Source organism: Oncorhynchus mykiss, chromosome 3 (assembly GCF_013265735.2).
Source record: "Oncorhynchus mykiss isolate Arlee chromosome 3, USDA_OmykA_1.1, whole genome shotgun sequence".
NCBI lineage: Eukaryota > Metazoa > Chordata > Actinopteri > Salmoniformes > Salmonidae > Oncorhynchus > Oncorhynchus mykiss.
Genome location: NC_048567.1, coordinates 24,897,962 through 24,921,132, shown reverse-complemented (window position 1 = coordinate 24,921,132; position 23,171 = coordinate 24,897,962). Strand labels below are relative to the sequence as shown.

The 23,171-nt window shown below is 44.3% G+C and overlaps 1 protein-coding gene across 1 annotated transcript; it reads left to right on the top strand.

Annotated features, from left to right (window-relative positions):
- Positions 1–1,118: 1,118 nt before the first annotated feature.
- Positions 1,119–16,869, top strand: LOC110515194 (protein SMG5). The gene is made up of 22 exons (XM_036973039.1): positions 1,119–1,618; positions 2,488–2,586; positions 2,678–2,801; positions 5,562–5,718; positions 5,799–5,888; positions 6,034–6,123; positions 6,564–6,642; positions 7,247–7,372; positions 7,493–7,561; positions 7,771–7,991; positions 8,163–8,300; positions 8,408–9,298; positions 9,561–9,730; positions 9,933–10,008; positions 10,495–10,670; positions 10,783–10,941; positions 11,071–11,130; positions 12,657–12,816; positions 14,378–14,468; positions 14,862–14,936; positions 15,103–15,241; positions 15,602–16,869. The coding sequence occupies exons 1-22, from the start codon at positions 1,554–1,556 to the stop codon at positions 15,683–15,685; spliced, it is 3,339 nt and encodes a 1,112-aa protein (XP_036828934.1). The 5' UTR covers positions 1,119–1,553; the 3' UTR covers positions 15,686–16,869.
- The last annotated feature ends 6,302 nt before the right edge of the window (positions 16,870–23,171 follow it).

The following is a 23,171-nucleotide window of genomic DNA, read 5'->3' as shown; positions in this document are numbered from 1 at the left end:
TGTCAGCATACCAATTGCTTCTTCCTCAACACTTGTGTTGTGTGACAAAACTGCACAAAGTGGCCTTTTATTGTCCCCAGCACAAGTTGCACCTGTGTAGTGATTATTCAGGTGGTTGGATTATTTTAACAAAGGAGAAATGCTCACTAACAGGGATGTAAACAAATTTGCGCATAACATTTGAAAGAAATAAGTGTTTGTGCATATATTTTATATCAGCTCATGAAACATCGGACCAACACTTTGGATGTTGCGTATATATTTTTATTCAGTGTAAAAAAACTTTTTTGAACAAACACTTAACTCTTTTCCCTCTTACTAACTGACTTTTCTGATAGGTACTTTATTGAGGAAAAATGTACCTACTATGACTGTGATATGTGGTTTTCCAACCTAGCTGTCTTTTTACTGCAGTGGGCATAATCAGGGTCACACAGTGTTTCTTGTTGATTTTAAACAAATCTACTTTGAAACAAAAGTATACACCTCACACACATGGTTATGGGCTTAAAAAAAGAAGACCGCATACCATGTCCAATAAAGAGTTGAAATGTATCCAATTTTGAGTTTGCATTCCAAAATTACACTTTAAATACTGTACATCACAGAAGACTGAAATAAAACAACATTGTTTGACATAGAAACACCAGATTTTCATATTTTAAAAAAATAATTATGAAAAAATATGAATAACGTTCCACCCTTGAGGCCACTAGGTCATTTGACTACTGGAAAGGGGTACGATGAATGCAAGTCGCTCTGGATAAGAGTGTCTGCTAAATGCCTAATGTAAATTGGTTATGACTCTTATTTCATTTTCATGACAGTCTTCATCAATAACCATTGGTTACCCGGTTATTGTGCCATGCAGCCCTAATCACAAATATATATTTACAAACGTTTTACATTGCCAGGGATCACAAACCTACACAAACAAAATAATCATAATGACTTGCTGTCTGGCAATCTAGCTAGGTGTCCACTAGATTCTACAGCCACAAATATTAGTATTATTTTTTTATTTTTGGTCTTAATTTAAGGTAGGGGTTATGCATACGGTTAGCCGTGTGGTAAAGGTTAGAGTTAAGTCATATTTTAATTAAGAGAAACTGTATACATGGCGGAGGTCATAACTTTGTAGCTGTGGTAACTAGTGACGGTCCCGCGCGAACCTTGGCACGAACGTTTCATGAGAAGTCTCGCGCTGTTCAGGCGGTCGCTGTTTAATGGCCGCCCTCTTACTCGAAGCAATGTCTGAAACGGGGAATAACACAAGGAACCCATCGGAGTGTGATAGCTGACCGGGAATTAACAAACATACTGTGCCATTCCCTCTCCCAAACGGGTTCCGAACGGATGGGCAGTGTGGGGGGGATTGCCAAGCGACCTAAGATACGCTAGCGGGAGAGGAGAGAGCTGCTAGCTAGCTAGTCAACACAGTTGTCACTGCCGGTGGGGCAAGCCCGGAGCAACCCTGACAAGAGTGGGGTTGAAGAGGGTGGGAACGCAGACTCTTGGACTGGAGCGTGTGACTCTTGGCACCAGATGCTAACATGAGTGGACCTGGGCAGGATAGCGAGCCAGAGGCAAAAGTCCTCCTCATCAAGCGGCTATACAGGTGAGTTAAATGCCTTTTGCTGGGAAACATTACATTGGCTAGTTTTTTTTAAATTATTTTTTTGTTTTGTACATTAGCTAGCTAACAGTAGTGAAATAAATGGATAGCTAACCTTAGCTAGTTTGCTAACTAGCTAGCCATCTATTCAACTTGCTAGTTAGCTAACTATCCAGTCACCTGTCTGTCTGTGACTTGAATCAGCTAACGTTAGCTAGTTAACTGTCCTTCGTCGAAGGACAATGACATTTTTACGAAGTAGTCGGACATTTTCGATAATGTGTTTTAAATAACCAGATGTAGCACAGTGGGAACTTATGGAGCGGATAGCTAATTAGCTATCCAACGTTAGCTTCTAAACAACTGAAGAGTAACCGTACAGTAACAAGTTACTGTGCTATTAGCTAGCTAACTTATTCATGTGCCAACTTGCTCTCTTAATAACGTTAGTTGGTTAACTAGTTGTGATAGTTTCAGCTGTCAGTATTGTCACAGTTCTAGTGACCTGATAGGCCTACCTTGTTTGCTAACTAGCTACCTAGCGAGTTAGTTATTTAACAGCTACGATAACTAGAAGCGTCTTGCAGAACATCACCACATGAATAATGTCGACTGGCTACTTTTAACATGCATAACTATGCCTAGTTAGGGAGAAACACCATATTTCACAAGCCTCTTTAGATTTACCTACCTAGTTAGGTAGCTGTAATGTCAACCATTATCTCAGTGTGAGACATGACATTTGATAGTTTCCAGTTATAGCTAGCTAGCTAACATTAGCTCCCTACATTGATAAGAATGAGTTTACTCATTCCTCCAATGGCCGTTACCAGTGATTCACATGCCATAATAACTGTATCTTGCGTGCTCAGGGCAGTGGTTGAGTCGGTACACAAGCTGGATGTCATCATTGGCAGCAAGTCATCGTACAGGGAGGTCTTCAAGCCTGAAAACATCAGCCTTCGCAACAAGTAAGCATTTTACTCTACTCTAACCTTTGCCCTAAACACTAAGGCAAAAGGCAAAGCACTAACCCCAACCTCATCCGTCTTCTGTGCCCAGGTTGAGGGAGCTGTGTGTGAAGCTGATGTTTCTCCACCCTGTGGACTATGGTCGCAAGGCTGAGGAGCTTCTGTGGAGGAAGGTCTACTACGAGGTCATCCAGGTCATCAAGACCAACAAGAAGGTACAGCATTTAAGGGTGTTTTCCCATCTAGTCCTCTTTAAAATAACCAGTCCCCGTCCTCTTTAAAGTGAACTTTGTGGTAAAAAAGAAGCTATAGAACTATGTTCTCTTTGTATTCAAACTTCCCTTGTCTTTGAATGAGGACTCAACTCTTTTGCCAGTTCACTTTATCCATGTTGTGGTCCAAGTCCTCTGCATTCAGATTGCTATATGTAGAAAGGAATCAAGATATTTTTTCCAACATTCACTCAATGCACTTTCGAACAAGCCATTTCCATTCCTCAATCAGATTTGCCACCAATGCTCCTTATAGGACATATTACTGTGCTCTATACTCCTCTGTAAACTGGTCATCTCTGTATACCTGTCGCAAGACTGGTTGATGCTTATTTATAAAACCCTCACTCCCCCCTATCTGAGATATCTACTGCAGTCCTCATCCTCCACATACAACACCCATTCTGCCAGTCACATTCTGTTAAAGGTCCCCAAAGTGCACACATCCCTGGGTCGCTCCTCTTTTCAGTTCGCTGCAGCTAGTGACTGGACCAAGCTGCAAAAAACACTCAAACTGGATAGTTTTATCTCCATCTCTTCATTCAAAGACTCAATCATGGACACTCTTACTTACCGTAATTTCCGGACTATAAGCCGCTACTTTTTTCCCATGCTTTGACCCTCGCGGTTTATACAATGACGCGGCTAATTTATGGATTTTTCCCGCTTTCACAAGATTCATGCCGCCCAAAAACTGAGCACCGTCACATAATGTGACATAAATTGAGCGCGCTCAAACTTCCCATCATTCTGATTACGGTAGTCATTTTGTCACCCTCATCATGGCAAAAACACTGAGAAATGCATATGATGCAGCTTTCAAGTTGAAGGCGATCGATCTGGCTGTTGGAAAAGGAAATAGAGCTGCTGCACGGGAGCTTGGCCTTAATGAGTCGATAAGATGTTGGAAACAGCAGCGTGAGGAACTGACTCAGTGCAAAAAGACAACAAAAGCTTTCAGAGGGAAGAAAAGCAGTTGGCCCAAAGTATTTGCAGCCACTCAACATCAGTTTAAATCGTGCATTTTAAGGTGGGAGGCTTGGATGACAAGTGGGGAGAAATCCTTCACTAAAACGGGCCGCATGCGAAGTGCAACATATGGTCAAGTCTGCCAGTGGGTCCTGACAGCGTGGAGCATTGTCAAAAAATCCACTATCATCAACGGGTTTCGAAAGGCTGGACTGCTGCGTGTTGAAGAGGGCAGCATGAGCTCAGCGGGGAATTTGCCTCCGGATGAAAGTGACGAGAGCGACAATGAAAACGATCCAACATCGGATGAAGCAATTCCGAGGCTATTCAACTCCGACACCGAAGGAGATGGTTTCAGTGCACAGGAGGAGGAAGATGGTGACCAATTACTTTCTTGGTAGGCTACTGTTTACTGCTATTTTTTTTATTTTTGTTACAAGCCGTGTTTCTTTAAAGCCTATTAATTTTTGTAACAAGCCGTGTTTCGTTTAAAGGCTGTGTAAAGTTCATTTGTTTCAATGTACCGGTAGGCACCTGCGGCTTATAGACATGTGCGGCTTATTTATGTACAAAATACATATTTTTAAAAATAATTCAGTGGTTGCGGTTTATATTCAGGTGCGCTTAATAGTCCAGAAATTACGGTACATTTGTGGCTGCTTTGAGGGATGTATGTTGTCAAGTGGTGTTGCTACTATACTGTGTTGTCATGTGTTGCTACCATGCTATGTGGTTGTCTTAGTTCTCTCTTTATGTAGTGTTGTGATGTGTGTGCTATATTTTTAATGCCAGTCCCTGTCCACGCAGGAGGCCTTTTGGTAGGCTGTAAGAATTAAATAAGAATTTTGTTCTTAACTGACTTGCCTAGTTGTTTAAAAAATGTATATATGAATGAATAACTGCGGATTAAATAATGCTGTAATTGAAAATTGTACACCCAATGTAGGCTGCTGCCCCTTTAAGAGCTAGAATAGATTTGGATCGTATGTTGTGATTCTCACCAAATATGTTGTCTTCTCACACTTCAAACCCCACAATCAAATAGTGTATGAAACTCTCTTATAGATCACATATTGCAAACAAATAATCTGAACTAAAAACTCCAAATTTTGGAATGTCTGTGTGTTCTTGACAATCGCTAATTAATATCCAAAAACAGCACATTCTTCCGCGAACATGCACATAATCTTCTCACTTGTGGCACCAATGTGAGGGGTTACGGTAGTGTTGCAGTAGTGTTTGTAATCACAAGCAAACCTAGGGAACATTGCCCTAAAAAATGGAACTGGAGCACGGAATTCAAGTGAACCAAACTCCGACCTCTGGAGACGGTCTCAGTTCGCTTCGGGTGCTCTTTTAAGGGGTCTGAGTTCCCTTTGTAGTGTTAACACGGCACAAAAAAAATATGCAAACTGCACTGAGTTCTCAAAAATTTGCTAAAAGGGACCATGTGGGAAAACATCCTAAGTTATTGGGGAAATTTTATGACTCTGGCCAATAGTGCTTCTACACCTGAATTACTTGCTGTTTGTGGTTTTAGGCTGGGTTTCTGTACAGCACTTTGTGACATCAGCTGATGTAAGAAGGGCTTTATAAATGCATTTGATTGATACAGTGACTGCTGAGCTTTCAGACATGCCCACTTTATCTTTCCTCATGCCCCACACACAACCCTTTTATTTCTAATATCTTCTTATTACCTGGCCCCGTCTTATATCTCCATGTCTTCTGCAGCACATCCACAGTCGCAGTGCCCTGGAATGCGCCTACAGGACTCACCTGATAGCCGGCGTGGGCTTCTTCCAGCACCTGCTGCTCTACATCCAGTCCCACTACCAGCTGGAAATGCAGGACTGCATCGACTGGACCCATGTCACCGACCCCCTCATCGGTGAGACACACACACACACACACTCAGGTCAGCAGTATCTGTGATTGACAGTGTATAAAGGATTGTATTTGTTATTGTAGGTCGGAAGAAGCCGGTATCAGCCACCCTTAAGGAGATGGAGTGGGCCACAATGGCCTGCCATCGCTGCCTGGTGTACCTGGGAGATCTAGGTAATACAAACTTAATCTTTCTCACCAAAGATATTTGAGACAACCTTATTTGTATGACCATGGAATTGCATTCCCCAAATCCAAATCACATTGATTTGAATGTACAGGAGAGGTTTACATGAGGTTGTTTGAATGTTTTCTGCAGCCCGTTACCAGAACGAATTGGCTGGGGTGGAGGCTGAGCAGCTGGCAGAGCGGTTCTACCACCAGGCCCTGTCTGTCACTCCGCATGTAGGTGAGTTGACAAGGTGTTACCGCCCCTCCCTTTCACAGCACATTAACCTCAGTTTTTTACACTAACAGGTTTACTCACACCACACCACCATCTACAAATGAATCACTCTTGTTATATTGCCCACATAGTGATGAACTCACACAGCACTTATTGATTTGAGCTTTATTATATGACTGGTCAAAGCTTTACGCAGCGCATAGTGATCTAGCTGAACTGTTAGTGGGCCATTTGGGCCAGGAAGGGGGCATTCAGTAACTGTTAGCGGGCCAGGAGAGGGCATTCAGTCTCAAGAAGTCACTGATCCACATTTGAAACGTTCTGTCTTTTTGAGAGGGCTTCATCAGTCGAACTGAAAGTCAACATTAAATGGCCACTGCTAAAGGAAAGCGATGTCTTTAGTGTGCCATGATACTGACAAGTGTTTGATGTTTTGTTTTCAGGAATGCCTTTCAATCAGTTAGGTACACTGGCGGGGAGTAAATTCTACAACGTGGAGGCCACCTATTACTACCTACGCTGGTGAGAGGAGACTTCAACATGTCTAGATTTACTGCAACACATCCACAATCTATCTATGACTGGTCTGTAGACTATGCTCTAGCTGTGCTATTGTCCTCTATCTCAGTGGGGCAATGTAGTCATACTGCTGGGGAGAAATATCTTCATTGCAACATTTCATATTTGGATCACATTCAGTAGGCTTTAAATAGGAGACATGTTTTGAAATGGAAGAGGTTCTGAAACCAGTCTGTTAGGAGAAGGCTGCCAACTTCAGAGCCAGAACACGTTAAAAAAAAGACTCACAACCAAGTGGTACCGGGACGATACCAGTATTGCAATCTCGTTAGTAGTGGAAAGGATACGAAACACAAAGCGGATTTGAACTTCTTTAGGAAAACAGCCCTGATGTTGGAAAGAAACATTGTTGTCATCCAGTCACAATTATTTTCCAAGCTATAGCACTCAATATTTTACATACAGCAGGTTTTTAAAGGACCACAGAGTTGGGTCTGCTTCGTGTTTTCATTGCCATGAGAAAAAATATTGCGATACTGGTATCGTCACACCCCTACCACAAAGTACTGACCATGGTTTTCTCCTCTATGTTCCTGTGTTTGAACAGTATACAGTCGGAGACTCCCTTCGAAGGGGCCTATGGGAATTTGAAGCGTCTGTTTGATAAAGCAGCTAAGATGTACCACCAGGTGAAGAAACAGGAGATGAAGAAGCTGTCTCCCTCACGGCAAAGGTCAGTCTGGTTTCCTCAGACCACAGCCCTGAAATGACAAATCACTAAGTCAGCATTGAACATGAATTGAGATGGTCCACTTTGAGATCCTTACTGTTTCCTCAACGGTTTTCTCTCCAGATCCAAGGACATCAAGCAACTTCTAGTGAGCTTCATGTACCTGCAGAGTCTACTGCAGCCCAAGAACAGGTTAGGACATTCACCATTTAGGCCCAAGTCATTTATCGCAATAGGAACCTCAACATTTGGTCCATATATGACACAGCTATCTGATGATGATAATAACAATTGATTGAATTTTTATAACCCCCTTTGCTCAGTATCAAAGGGCTTTCTATTGTCTGTTGGGTACCGTGTTTGTAATGTCTTACCATTTCTCTCTTCCTCCCTGTGAGTAGTCTGCTGGAGACAGAGTTGACCTCTCTGTGTCAGTCGGTGCTGGAGGATTTTAACTTGGTGCTGTTTTACCTGCCCTCGCCGCCACACGGCCACGAGGCCACTTCCCTCAGCGAGGAGGAGCATGAGGAGCACGAATCGCCCTGCGCCCTGCTCCCCGACGCCCTCGTCTTCAAGATGGTGGTCACCTGCCTCATGGTGGTGCACAGCCTGAAGCGGGGAGGTCAGTAAGAATGTAGATGTCATATATTTTTTTGCAAATCGCTTTTCAAACATTACGCTCAAAGGATGTTGTCAGTAGGCATGCGAGGATAATGACATACTGCAAGGGAGAAATAAGGGGATATGGTGTTTTGTTGTATTGCAAAGTTGACATGTTGACTTGTTTGTGTAGGGTCAAAGCAGTACAGTGCGTCAATAGCCTTCACGCTGGCCCTCTTCTCCCACCTGGTGAACCATGTCAACATCCGCCTGCAGGCTGAGCTGGAGGAGGGGGAGAGCCAGGTGCCCCCGCTGCAGAACGACAACACAGGTGAGAACTACTCCCAGCTTTACCTCATGATGCCTAGACACTACTCATGTTCTCATTTAATTCTCTGAAAAACGTATGGAACAATAATGACATTTGTTTGTTCCTAGACGACTCTGAGTTGAGAGACCCGTCTGACTCGTTGACCTCGGAAGAGAGGCCCCTGCAGAATGGCTCCCTAGACCATGAGGAGGATGAGGTGGGTCACCGGAGCACCGTGGCCCAGAAAGCAGGCGTCGGTGAGCGGAAGGCAGAGGAGGAGAAACAGAAGCAAAAGAAGTATGCCCGCCTCTCCATGATGCGCCGCCGCCGCTGCGCCACCCGCAAAGAAGACGAGAGCGACCTGAGCGAGGGTTTCGAGAGCGACGAAGAGGAGGAGGAGGAAGAACAGAGGGGCTGCGCCGACTCCGGGGACGGCGCCTCGGGACCCTCACTCACCCCCTCCTCGCTGGGAAAGGAGAGCAAGAGCAGGAGGGAGCACCCGACAGAGGGGACCTGGGAGAGCGCCTCGGAGGAAGACGAGGAGGGGAGCACGGCCTTCGACGTGGAGACTGACTCGGACATGAACAGCCAGGAGTCCCGCTCCGACTTGGAGGATATAGAGGACTCGGAAACCCCGGAGAACTTGGACACACCTCCTCAGGGGGAGGTGCAGCCTGAAGACGACGATGATGAGGAGGAGGAGCAAGCCTATCCCAGGGAGGGCGGAGATGGGGACACCCCTCCGGCCACCAACGGCCCACTCCTGCCCAGCGACCCCAGTATCAGCAGTAACCTCCAGGCCATGTCATCCCAGCTGTTCCAGGCCAAGCGCTGCTTCCGCCTGGCGCCCACCTTCAGCAATGTGCTGCTGAGGCCCCACAGCTCCGCCACCAACTCCACACCCAACCCCACTGATCCAGATGCCGCCTCCACCACCCCCTCCCAGGAGACCCCTCCTCCCCCGGGGGACTCACCCTGCGACGCTGGCCCCGGCACTGCCAACGGAACCAATGACAATGGTCAGTAACCTGCCCACACACATTGACGCTGTGTTGATTACTATGTGGTTTTTGTATAGTGCAGGATATGATGAGTTTAAAGATTTAATATACCAATATAATTATGTACTCTAGTCTCTTTTTAGTCTTTCCCAATGACTCCATTGAGTAACAGCACATCGCTAAAATATGCCCTTTTCTAACAGTACATCTGAGGTACCCCCTAAGAAAACTAGGGTGTAGATTAAACACATGTTTATTTATTTTTGTCCATTCCCTGTAGAGGTGGATTCCGATTCAGAGTGTAGCGTGCACAGCAACCAATCAGTACACAGCGAGAAGACCCTGTCGGAGAGACTGGAGATTCTGACCAATCAGGGGCTCATCCAGGTGGTCAAGGTGTTTGTGGATTGGCTGAGAACCAACACTGACATTATCCTCATGTGTGCACAGGTAAAGGGGGTAGATTTTTCACTGACCTAGAAGCACTTACAAACAGTATGCATTGACAAATCTAATTTGCATCAAATTGGTCAAATACAAGTCAGTCTTTGTATCAGCTGACTTAGGGCAAGGGTTTATACTCTTCATCATTGTTGGTGTTTGTTTCACTGTCCGTCTTCCGCTCAATGTAATTCAGTTACTCTGTCTGTAGAGTTCTCAGAGCCTATGGAACAGACTGTCTGTGCTACTCAATCTGCTGCCTGACGGGAGCAAGATGCTGGAAGCAGGCGAGTTACTAAAATCACCTGTCCTTTTTATGGGTTGTTAATCTGCGTTTACCTTTTTAATTTTTAATTTAACCTTTATTTAACTAGGCAAGTTGGTTAAGAACAAATTCTTATTTACAATGACTGCCAAACCCTAACGACGCTTGGTCAATTGTGCGCCGCCCTATGGGACTCCCAATCACGGCTGGGTGTGATACAGCCTGGATTTGAACCAGGGTCTGTAGTGATGCCTCTACTGAGATGCAGTGTCTTGCCGCTGTGCCACTCGGGAGCCCGTTGTGGAGGCTTGAGTTGGCCAAATTCTTCTCTCCCCCTCTCACATTATATTTCTCGTTCCATCTGTTCTCTCTTTTCCTCTCCTTTGGTTATTTTAACCCATGTTCTCATAGATGAAATTCCAAATGTGTGTCTCATTCTGTAGAGCACGTGACTAGAAGTCACGTCTTAATCTCGCTCTCTGTCTTGCTTTCTCTTTGTGTATTTTAGAGCTGGGTCTGAACACTGAGGTGACGGAGCTGCTGAGTGATTGTGAGCAGCCTGGCCTGGTCCAGACCCTGCTGCTGCCTGAGGACCTGGCCCTGCGACACCTACCTGCGCTCAACCTGGCCCACCGCCACCTCGACTACACCCGCCCCAGACCTTCCCTCAGCCCCGTACAGGAGGTACACACACCTAGCTTCCCTTAGACACCCTCCCTCACACCCTCACTGTTTTTCTGCCCTCTCTCTACTATCTCACTCGCTCTCTCTCGCTCTCTTTCTCTCCCCGTCTCAGTGTGTGGTGCGCGTGTGCTGCATCCGCAGCTTTGGCCACTTCCTCACCAATCTCCAATGCAACGTACTGCACTTCAACCCGGAGGCGGGCATCTTCACCAGCATCAGCCAATCAGAGCAGGACAACCTGGTGCAGCAGGCCAAGGCCCAGTTCCGCATGGTGAGCGGCAGTTGAATGAACCAATGAGACCAAAGCAGCAGCGGTCACTCTAGTTTCAGTTTTTGTGTCACTTGTGCAGCTCAAATAACTGCAAAGTATTATCTATTTCAACACTGTTTGTGAGTCCAGGCAGAGGAGGAGGCTCGACGAAACCGCCTGATGAGAGACATGGCTCAGCTCCGCCTACAGGTCTGTCTTCTGGAACATTCCATTCTATCATAAATCAAACACTGTCAATCTAGCTATCCGACACTATACTGAGTGTACAACACATTAGGAACATTCCATTTCCATGACGTACTGTAGACTGACCAGGTGAATCCTGGTGAAAGCTATGATCCTTTATTGATGTCACTTGTTAAATCCACTTCAATCAGTGTAGATGAAGGGGAGGAGACCGGTTAAAGAAGGATTTTTAAGCCTTCAGAGGGTGAATGGGCAAGACAAAATATTTAAGTGCCTTTGAACGGGGTATGGTAAGTGGCAGGCGCACCGGTTTATGTCAAGAACTGCAACACTGCTTGGTTTTTCACTCAGCAGTTTCCTGTGTGTATCAACAATGGTCCACCAGCCAACTTGACACAACTATGGGAAGCATTGGAGTCAACATGGGCTAGCATCCCTGTAGAACACTTTTGACACCTTATAGAGTCTACGCCCTGACGAATTGAGGCTATTCTGAGTGCAAAAGGGGGGGTGCAACTCAATATTAGGAAGGTTTTCCTAATGTTTGGTATACTAAGTGTATATGTCTTAATTTACTTTCGCACCCAAAACCTTGAAGTGAAATTCATTAGATTTCAGCCGATGATAGTTAAGGTGATGCCATTGAAGTATATTACTTAATGTTGAATGTACATGTTCAGGGCCTCCCGGGTGGCGCAGTGGTTAAGGGCTGTGCCACCAGAGACTCTGGGTTCGCATCCAGGCTCTGTCGTAACCGGCCGTGACCGGGAGGTCCGTTTAGGCGACGCACAATTGGCATAGCGTCGTCCGGGTTAGGGAGGGATTGGCCGGTAGGGATATCCTTGTCTCATCGCGCACCAGCGACTCCTGTGGCGGGCCGGGCGCAGTGCACGCTAACCAAGGTTACCACGTGCACGGTGTTTCCTCCGACACATTGGTGCGGCTGGCTTCCGGGTTGGATGCGCGCTGTGTTAAGAAGCAGTGCGGTTGGGTTGTGTATCGGAGGACGCATGACTTTCAACCTTCATCTCTCCCGAGCCCGTACGGGAGTTGTAGCGACGAGACAAAATAGGAGCTACTAACAATTGGATACCACGAAATTGGGGAGAAAAAAGGGGGTAAAATTTAACGGGGGAAAATAGAATGTACATGTTCAGTGCCCTCCGTAATTATTGTGAAGGTGAAGCATTTTTTCTTTTGGCTCTATACTCCAAGAGTTTGGATTTGAAATAAAACAATGACTGAGGCTTTAATTTGAGGGTATTTTCATCCATATCGGATGAACCATTTTAGAAATGACAGCACTTTTTGCACAAAGTCCCCCATTTTAGGGGCCAAAAGTTTGGGACAAATTCACTTGTGTATTATAGTAGTAAAAAGTTCATAGATTTGATTTGAAGTCCAAATGTTTGGGTTATAAAGGCAAAAGAAGATGAAATGCTTCACTGTCCCAATAATTACGGAGGGTACTGTATTATCCCTTCAACATCCCATCAAAATAAGCAGTTTGTCATGTGTCTGCCCTGCAGTTGGAGGTGTCTCAGCTAGAGGGCAGCCTGCAGCAGCCCAAGACCCAGTCCTCCATGTCTCCGTACCTGGTACCCGACTCTGCCGCCCTGTGCCAGCACCTCAACCTCCTCAGACATCTGGCTGGCAGTGGCTGCTTCATCATCATCATCCCCCGCACAGGTGAGCACAGCCCCATGCCCTGCCTGGGTGAATAAACCCAGTGTTGGACTGCATGGCTGTGGATAAGTCTGTTTGAGTGCAGTCATTATTTAGAGGTTTCTCTCCAGAATTACATGGAGATAAAATGGTGAGAAATATGATTTCTATATTGCCGGGTGATTGAACTATATTGGGTCCAGATTTGAAAATGGTTATTTACAGGGTGGCCAGATATTTTATACATGGGATTATTCTTATAAAGCACATTTAGTCAAATTAAATGTCGCTAAAAGTTCATTTTAAGTGCTTTAGGATGAGCCTAATTCAGTGGATGAAATTGTTTAAATAATGGAACACATTTGTACTTATAACACAGTTGACCTGCATCACATTCATTTCTACTTTCCTGTCTGTTTTAGAGACAACTTCATCTTTTGTTTTTGTTTACTCATAGGAAACCTTTTATGCTTGGCATATCTCAGTTGACCAGCATCATATTCTGTTCTATTTTCTATTTCTTTTTCATTTTGTTCTTTTCTGTTTAACTTGGAAACGTTTTTATTCATGTCATATCTGTCGACTAACTTTTATTGTGGGGAGGTCTCTTTCCCCTTGCATCAGTAGAGAATGGGTCCCTATAACAAACCGCACCACCTCTGTGGGGACTTACACTGAAAGCTAACTTTGCAACAAGATTTTAGGAGGGTATCTAAAAACTCGGCCATCACGGGAGTGATCTGTACTGATGACTGAATATAGTTGTGCAGGGAAATCAAAGAGAGAAAAAAATGTATTGACTTTTTTAAAATCATGTCAACTGTTTTATCCCTCCCCTGCACTCCCAAATTAAATCCATTCAATTGATTGAAGATGAAAAACAAACATCTGATACGGACTGTTCATCAGGCATATGTGTTGGCTTTCTTGTGGCGTCAATCACGGAGAAAAGCAACTATCTCCTCCCTAAGCTAACACAGGCTGCTCTCTTGAGAGCATTATTACCCTTGCTTAGCCACCGAGCATCATTATGTAAAAGTAGATCATGATGCTCAGCAGACCACGAAAACAAGCGATTTTGCAGGCTAGATGTTGATTGGATAAAGTTGATGTCTGTGGTGTTAACTCACTGCTGAGTTAAGCGAAAAGCATGCTCTAGTGTATCAGGCAGTGTAGTGATCTCATCTGCTGGGAAGAGCCGATAGGCGAGCTCTGATTGGCTAACTGGTATGTTGGGTGATTATTCTTTGACAGCACTTAATAGGTGGGACTACAGGGAAACAGATTCTCCCATTGGAGAATATTGAACAAGGGCTCATTTTGGCTCTAAACATCAGATTTTTTTGCAGGATAAAATAAATCTGAATTGATCTGAAGGCCATTCTAAATTGATAAACGGGCCAGATCTGTCTTGCTGGCAGCCAGTTGAATAGCCCTGCTATATTGTTTCGACATTAGCTATTTGCTGGCTATGTTTTGTAAGTTACAGAGGGGACGACTGAAGGTGAGTTTGTCTTTCTAGTTAGAGTATGAAATTAATAGATACCAAAGTTAAAACATGATGGTTGACTGTTATCTGCCTCAGTGATTGATGGCCTTGACCACCTGAAGAAGGAGAATGCCGGAGCGAGGGACGGTATCCGCTTCCTGGAGTCTGAGTTCCGTAAAGGCAACAGGTATATGTCTGTCTCAACCCTCAAGTGTGACGTATGGCCACATTTAATATATGACAACCACAATCTGCCAACCATCACATTAAAAGGGATATGTAGAGTCGACAGTTCTCTGAATTAAAAGATAGAGGCCAATTTTCAATGTGCTTAGCCTTTATCCGGTGTGAAACGCTAGAGCCAATGATACACAGGTCCTTTTATATTAATGTATCTCTCACGTAACCAATTTTCAAATGAGCTGGCTGTTGTCCTTACTACTTCAGATCTTAACAAAACAATGTTTCTAACCATAACCCACTCTTAATCTGTGATCCAGTAAACTAAGAATAGGCTGCGACCCATATGGACAAAGACACTTGATGTTGTAAACCCCTCTTCTGTCCCCTTCTACCTCAGGTACATACGTTGCCAGAAGGAGTCGGGGAGGAGTTTTGAGAGGGACAAACTGAAACGCCAGGACATTGAAGCCTGGTGAGCCTCCATTAGTCTTTCTGCAGTCTCTTCATATGGCCACCTCTCAATACTTACCACTTTTGAAGCATTTGTATAAGAATGCTAAAAGATTTATGAAAGCTATCTACCAGTGGTAAAACACCTTCCCAGTGTTAACTGTTTCCTTATGTGTCCTGATTTCTAGGCATCTATACAAGACTGTGGACAGCTGTCGTCAGCTGACCGTCTCCCAGAGCAACGGAGACGAAGACACGGCTGGTATGGTCACTATTCTCACCGGTCACTCAGTGGAGGAGCTGTGTACCCGTTCTGCACCCATGAAGGTATACGCATCACAAATACAATCACTCACTCAGTTCTTTAGGCTCTCTAGCAACCACTGTTGGTATGGACAGCTGGTCTGACTACCGTGTATCCCTTGGGTTGTACAGTATTGCTATTAATATTTCCTGTGTATCCCTTGGGTTGTACAGTACTGCTATTAATATTTCCCTGTTACAAAATACTGCCATTTTACCATGGTGTAGATCTTTGTGGAGAACCAGAGTTCTTTCTAAGAGAAGTTTGGCATGTTCAACCTCCCCCATTCATCCTTCCGTGATATTTTACCATACGTTGTATGTTCATTGGTGTTAGAAGAGTTGACGTCTTACCCTCCATTGTCTGTGTCTCCTTGGAAACAGTCGGCCATCCAGGCAGTGGCGACAGCAGGCATGGAGCTGAAGAACATTGTGGAGTTCTACCGTCAGTGGAAGGAGATTGGCTGAGAGCGTTGAGCGGGCGAGGTCGGCATGGCGGACAGCTGATCACACACTCACTCCCTCTCTCTCTCCCACTCTGTTGCTCTGTCTGTATCTGCGTCTCCAAGGAAAATCAACTCTAGGAAAGGAAGTGAGGGGGGGGGGGGGGTGAGAGAGAGAGAGAGGGTGGAAAAGTAAAGCAGTTGAAGGAAAGAAAAAGCGAGACACATGGGCAAAGGGGGCAATAAGAAACAGCAGAAGACCCCCAAACATAAAGAAGCGATCCCAGAGGTTGGTGAGAATTAAGTGGGGATGCTACGCACATAAAGTGCCCCTGGTTCACATCATAACCAGGCATATACTGTTTATGATAGAAACGAGTACATTACATGTCGAGAGAGAACCACTCATACACATTCATGCTCAGTTAAATCCATTGGTTTAGACATATAGAGCAGTGTTTCCCGTTTCCTCCTTTCCCTCTGTGTTGTGAAGGTGGGACTATGTCAGCCCTATGGCTAGCTGGGTCTGGTCTGGTAAGGCAGGGGGGTGTGGGGTAAATCCCAGAAAGAGAACACATCTCTAGCGTGCCAAGCGTTGAGGCTATCGACACATCGGAGTCTCGTAGCTCATAGGGTTCAGGTCAATGGACGTACACTTCTCCAGGATTGTTTTCTTTCCTATCAGTTTTTTTGCGGTGTACTTTTTGTGTCCCGTGACTAATGTATTGTGTTATCTGTGTAGGATGAGGAGGAATAATGACAGGTTGTGCCCTGCTATTGTTTTAATTTGGATTTTATTTTTGTACCCAAATATACTTTATTTTGCGTTTTTGTAAGCTGTGCTGAATACACACAGGAATGAAGTGCAGGGGGGGGGATGGGGTTGTCTTGTATAGTTTTCCTAAACCAGTCTGCTAATCCTTCTGTTCTCAAATAAATAGTCCTGACTTTTGTGTCATGGTGCCGTTTTAGGAAGAGGTAGACTCGGGTGGGTCAGCTTTGTGTTGTTGTTGTTAGATATTATGGAGTCCGGGGCCTGCGGCTGTCCCAATATGGCGGTACAAGGTGTTTGTGTTTTGACCCTTGTGAACTCCATATATATCCCATCTACCATCATCACTAACTGTCCCATCATGCACAGTGCAAAGGAACTCTGTATATGTGTGTGGCCACGCATTGAACAATAAAATGAACTCATTTTAAAATGTATTTTCTTATTTTCACTCTCTTGCAGAAACCATTTACAGTGGCAACTTTTTCAGAGCTTTACACAATTCATGACAAGGCACAGGACTCTCTGAATTGGGAAAGCAAACTATTTGAACTGAACATACTCATGACTGCACACTAATGACAATAATAGCAATTGTTTCTGTAAGTTGAAGAACTAATCCAGAGATGACGACTGACCAACATTAAAATGAAATGGTGTGTATCAAATAGTCCGGGTAGCCATTTGATTAGCTGTTCAGAAGACTTATAGTTTGGGGGTAGAACCTATTGAGAAGCCTTTTGGACCAAGCCTTTACCGCTCTGGTACTGCTTGCTGTTTGGAACACATTTAATGTTTTTCAATTTATAAGTTTCTTTCAAAACACCCTTACCTATTGAAATATGGTAGTTCTGTTCCACTTTGCTCTCAAACTTCTGAACCCGTTCAGTGCAGCCTGGCTCATCCATCAGTCTCGGTCCTGTGAGTAGGACTCTGTGTGCCATCTATCCTGCTCTCTTCTGTTGTGAGGTCTCGTGCCCCTCACTACCCTGGCTGCCTGGGCCTAATGCCCACCATTCTGCATGGTATGGCAGAGCGAGACCAATCCCCTGGCAGCGGGGTCAGCGCCACCCCAACAGAAGATGGTTGGCACAGCACAGGGCTGGCCCACTTTCTGGTGATGGGGAGATGAACAGTCCAGGGCCTGGTTTCCCTAACGCATCTTAAGGTGAAGTAATGATAGCAAAAATGTTTATTTTAGGAATTGGCTTTAAAACTGCAAAATTTTCTTAGTCTCATGGCAGCACTTTTTTTTTCTCTGCCCTGTGGCAAAAAGTGTAGAATTGCAATTCACTTTAAAAAAGTAATAATTATGACTGTAGAATAGCATTAGGAAAAAGCATTTTGTTTTTCTCTGCACCATGGCAAAATGTGTTGAAATGCACATTTTGGCAGAGGTCAGTGCCCCGTGGCCCCCTTGACCCCAAATGCGGTAGTCTGGCCCTGGAGGTGCTGAGGGAGGATAAAAAGTCCTAACAAAGCATTTTGTCAATGTGCCTCTCAGTCCATGAAAAATAGGCCCTGCTTTTCATGTAGATTTGGTTCAGTTGGAATATGAAGTGACCTGCCAGCCTTGACTTACTGAGTGAGAATTTCTGAAGAATTTAAACTTTGCCCAAATGATCATGGTATTGAAAAGGCTACAGATAAAAATCATCACCGTTGATATCACCCAATAGTCTTTGGAGCTGTTTCAAATATTATTTAATGTGAAAAACTTTGAAATGTGGCATTTTGATTAAGAAAATGTTATATAACTGTCTGCATGTAAAATAGAATTATGCGACGATATGGGATGCCTTAAGGCTTGCTCTCTGCCTTGTCTCCTGATTCTCTTAACAATGTTTCTTTCTTGTCCCCATCCAATCAAAACGTCGCTGTGTGCGGAGGGTGGGATTTCGACATTGGGGCTACGGGTTTGCGGTGTTTTTATTCGCCTGTGAAGGAATGCAGGACATAGACCGTTTATACAGATTTACACCAGCCTCCAATGGTCAGGATAACCGGATTTACGATGGGACAATAGTTTATTACAAGCAACAATTGTTCATTTTGGTCAGTGACTACATTGCTCCAGTGAAGATTTGCGCTAATGAGCTCACCGCCAATATAAAGCTGAAAGGTTTGACTTTGTTTCTTTATCTTTCCTTTGCCGTAGTGTGCTTGTTACAATGTAACAACCTATCGTGTGTGTAGGCTACTGGATGTGTTTATTTTGTACCTGTGCGCGCGTGCGTTTGTGTGTGCGCCTCAAGTTTGTAGGAAACTGGAAATCCTGAAAATGTTCTCTAGGAAAATGTCTCCACAGAACCAGACTTTTCAGCTATTATGCAAGTTATATTATTAAGTAGCCTATGTATCTTGTCACTTAAAATATAATTTCGCTTTTTGTATTCATATTGTATTGATGGCAGTGTAGCCTGTCATGAGTGTGTAGGTGTTTTATTGTCAGAAGTGTGACAAATTTGACATTTTCTTACAATGTGATAAGCTATCCGATATGACAATTAAGACCAAATAGTCCATGAAAACAGATTGGCGATCCAGTACTCGCACGAGACAACGCACGGGAGAACATTCTTGGTCTTGTAATTTTTGGCCCGCAGGACAGATAATGTTTTCTGTCCACGCGGAGGAACGTTTCTTCAGTCTTCTTCTGGGCAGGTGCTGTGTAGAAACCTAATAGGATAGACCAGACACCGCCTATAGTTCAGCTAGGCATTGATTTCACATTATATATATTTTTTTAATTACGCAAGTCAGTTGAGTACAAATTCCTGGGAACAGTGGGTTAACTGCCTTGTTCAGGGAGCAGAACGACAGGTTTTATCTTGTCTGTTCGGGGATTCGATCCAGCAACCTTTCGGTTACTAGCCCAACGCTCGAACCACTAGGCTACCTGCCACATCGCGGCTCTTTTTAGGGAATATTCGCACTCCACATGCCCGACTTCCACGGTAAGTGTTATTCTCTTGGGAAAAATAGATCCCAATCTCTCACCAGAAAGTTTCTCTCTGAGATTGTCTTTTCAGCCTGTGCCATAACTGAACATAACTGCTCATTTATCTGTTTGTCTGTGATTGTTGTGTGTCTGCCTTTACAATTTCTCCAGTATTAATGTCATATGAATGTGACTCCAGGCGTTGTACATTCCTATAAAACGGCACATTAATTTGAATAGGATATACGATTGAGTGCTCTTTGAGAAACGGTGTCCCATTGTTGGATCTTGTTTCTCTCATGAAACTATGCACTCAGCATTTATTCTTTCTTTTGCCATGTTCATGTTGTAGACAACTTCAGAGCAATGAATTGAGTTTCACCCTCTGCCCTGCCTCTGGCGCAGGGTGTTAGTTTGTTCCTCTGCAATGGTACGGCGAGAGACCGGTAGGACAGCTACCTTGCCCTACCTAAGCAATATGAGTTAAACATTTCATAGACCATATGTAGATCTCTTCCCTACATATCTGGTTGGTCTGGTCTGCTGTTAATGCCACTCTTTTGCAATGACAAGTTGTAACTTGTTCCATGTGACACTATGTTCTTATGGTTAATCACAGATGATCATAAGTGATATTACTGGTTGACACCACACCTGCAGCAAGGAACTGTGTGACCCTGTTTAAATCATGTCAAATGCATTGTGAGAGAGTCATTCATCCGTTTGTAGATTAGTGCAAGCAAAGGCTCTGTTACGCTTTCAACAATGTATTCATGTTGGGTCAGCGATTACAGGAAAGAAGCGACAGGAGAGGAAGGATGCATTTAAGAAAACACAGATCTTACTCTTACTGAACATAACAGATGATATTCAAATCCATTTATCACTAGCCTATAGTAGTGTCATGTGGCATAGTGTGCATTAAAAGTCCTCAACAGACCGCGTTAATGAGTACTCCATCTGGGTCAATGGGAGGGTCTGATAGTTGATTCAGCTATACATGGAGTTATTTAATGGATTCACACCTTCTGCCTCAGTACGGACATGAACCGGTGAATCCTGTTGTTCAGGGTACACTTGACCGTCAGTCATATTGTGTGTGTGTTGAGGTGATATCTTCCATGTTCCATTTCCTGTACACACTGTACAGAATCATGCAGCCAGATGACAATGCAATGTTCTATGGGGCGAACGATGTGCCCTGTTCTTGTTTGCATAAAATGGACATGTGCCCATGTCAACATGCTCCCCGCGTCGACTTCTTATCTTCAGCTCCCGAGTTATAGTCATCTATTGAGGAAGGTCATGTGACGAGATCACGAGCCAGGGAAAGAATTTCAGAATTCAGGAGTTGGGCGAGAGAGTGGAACAGAAAGAGGGAAACGGGGGAGAGAAGCTGCATATTCAGAAGAGGTGGGGTAAAGGGGAGGTGGAGAGGAGAGAGGGAGGACGGAGGGGAAGAAATTTGAATATTTGTACATTTTGAAACACGATGGTAGGGGAACTGAGGATGGCCACTGGCAGTCACTCTATTTAGAGTGCTTGTTTTCCCCTTGTCTGCTGTATGTGGCAACTTGCACACAAACAAACAAAGTCGGACACTCACTGACACTTAAACAAACACCTCTGACTGAGGGTTTAACCTACTTCTCACTTTCTTGTTACTATTTTGCACAATTGTATAGTATTTTAGATAGAAAGTCACGAATGATCAAGTCCTTGCCAATAAATGATTCAGAAGAGAAATATGTTGCTACTGTGCAGAACAGCCTTGTGAGTGGGTGGTGTAGTTGAGATCGGGTGGAAATGAGCACAGAATTCCCATTCTATTAGTTGATGGAGACAGCCCCCCCCCCCAAAAAAAAATGGAGGCCACGGTGTAATCACTGAGTGTCCAAAACATTAGGAGCACATTACTAATATTGAGTTGCACCCCTTTTGCCCTCGAACAGGCTCAATTCGTGGGGGCTTGGACTTTACAAGGTGTCGAAAGCGTTCCACAGGGATGCTGGCTCATGTCGACTCAATGCTTCCCACAGTTGTGTCAAGTTGTCTGGATGTCCTTTGGGTGGTGGACCATTCTTGATACACACAGGAAACTGTTGAGTGTGGAAAGAAACAGCAGTGTTGCTCCTGGCAATTACTACCATACCCTCTGAATGGCACACATACACAATCCATGTCTCAATTGTCTTAAGGCTTAAAAATCCTCCTTTAACCTGTCTTCTCCCCTTCATCTACACTGATTGAAGTGGATTTAACCAGTGACATCATTAAGGGAGCATAGCCTTCACCTTGATTCACCTGGTCAGTCTATGTTATGGAAAGAGCAGGTGTTCCTAATGATTTGTACACTCAGTGTATATCATATCAATACGTGCAACCCACTATCGAAGCTTATTGTGAAATAGACACTAATTACTTGGATTGCAACGTCATACAGAATTCATTATAATATAATTCAAATTGAAGAGGCAGTAATTGGGAGCACGCTAGACTTTGAAGTGACTTGAGTGAATCTGTGAGGAACAGGAAATTAGTGATGTGCAGGTCACAAATTATTATTTTTTTAACAACCTTTCTTACTGCCTCGAGAGATGTGTTCCTAATGTTTTGTACACTCAGTGTGTGTTTTAAATGAAGACTTTGCTTATTGAAACCAGCAGCACGCTTTGCAAACCACACACTGATACGCACAGCCTTGTATTTATCCAAATCATTGGCACCTCATCACCCCTCTTTCATTGATATGATTATCATGCATGCAAATGATTCACCCTCTGTTCTCAGCCCTGAACCCAGTGACCCCACTAGCATGGTTCAATGTCACAGACACAAGCTATTGTCTTGTCTCGCTTTCTCTCTGTGTGTGTGTGTGTGTGTGTGTGTGTGTGTGTGTGTGTGTGCGTGTGTGTTTGCATGCGTGTGTGCACATTTCCATGAATAAGAACTTCCAGTTCAGCATGTGTGTGTATTGAGCAGAATTGCTACTCATTTTCATAGAGCCCAGGCCAGTCTGTAACAGTCGGCCCTTGGCCCTGCTCTTTCCAGACAGGGCCTCAGTCACAAAGCACACTTTGTCCCAGCAAATGTGATAAGGCCTGCAGCTGGGCCACCATGCAGTGTCATGTCCCCTCTCACACTGTCACATCACAGAGCCTGAGGTATGCATAATAATGTCAGGGCAACCTCCAGGTAATATTTCACCCAGCCAACAATGAGATAAGTGCCCTGACTCTGACAAATCATCAGACCAAAGCAACTTCCATTCTGAGCCTTAGCATAGGACTTACATGAGGCTGTTGTAGTAACTGTACTCTCACAAAGAAAGCCGTATGGATGGTGGTCACAGGAGGTTTGTGGCACCTTAATTCGGGAGGACGGGCTCGTGATAATGGCTGGAGCGGATTTTAGTTTGATGGTGCTCTTTAACATACACTCTTAGAGGAAAAGGTATCAAGAGCCTAAAATGGTTCTTTGGCTGTCCCCATAGGAGAACCCCTTGAAGAACCCAAGAAGTCAATTTCTTCAGCAAAGTGCCATAAACAGAAAAGAAGCTGTGAAAGTCAGTTGATTGTCATCATGTCATATTATCGCATACAATCCATCCTGTTTGCTTGTTCAGCACATACATGTTCCGCTGTTTGTGTGTGCCTCAGTGGCTATCACTTAATATTTCCTGTAGTGATGGGAAGTTCAACGCTTTTTACCGACTCAGATCGTTTCGACTCGTTCAGTCAAAAGTAGGACTCTTTCGACTCATTTCGTTATTTTTATTTAGTCGTGCCCAGAGCGCGC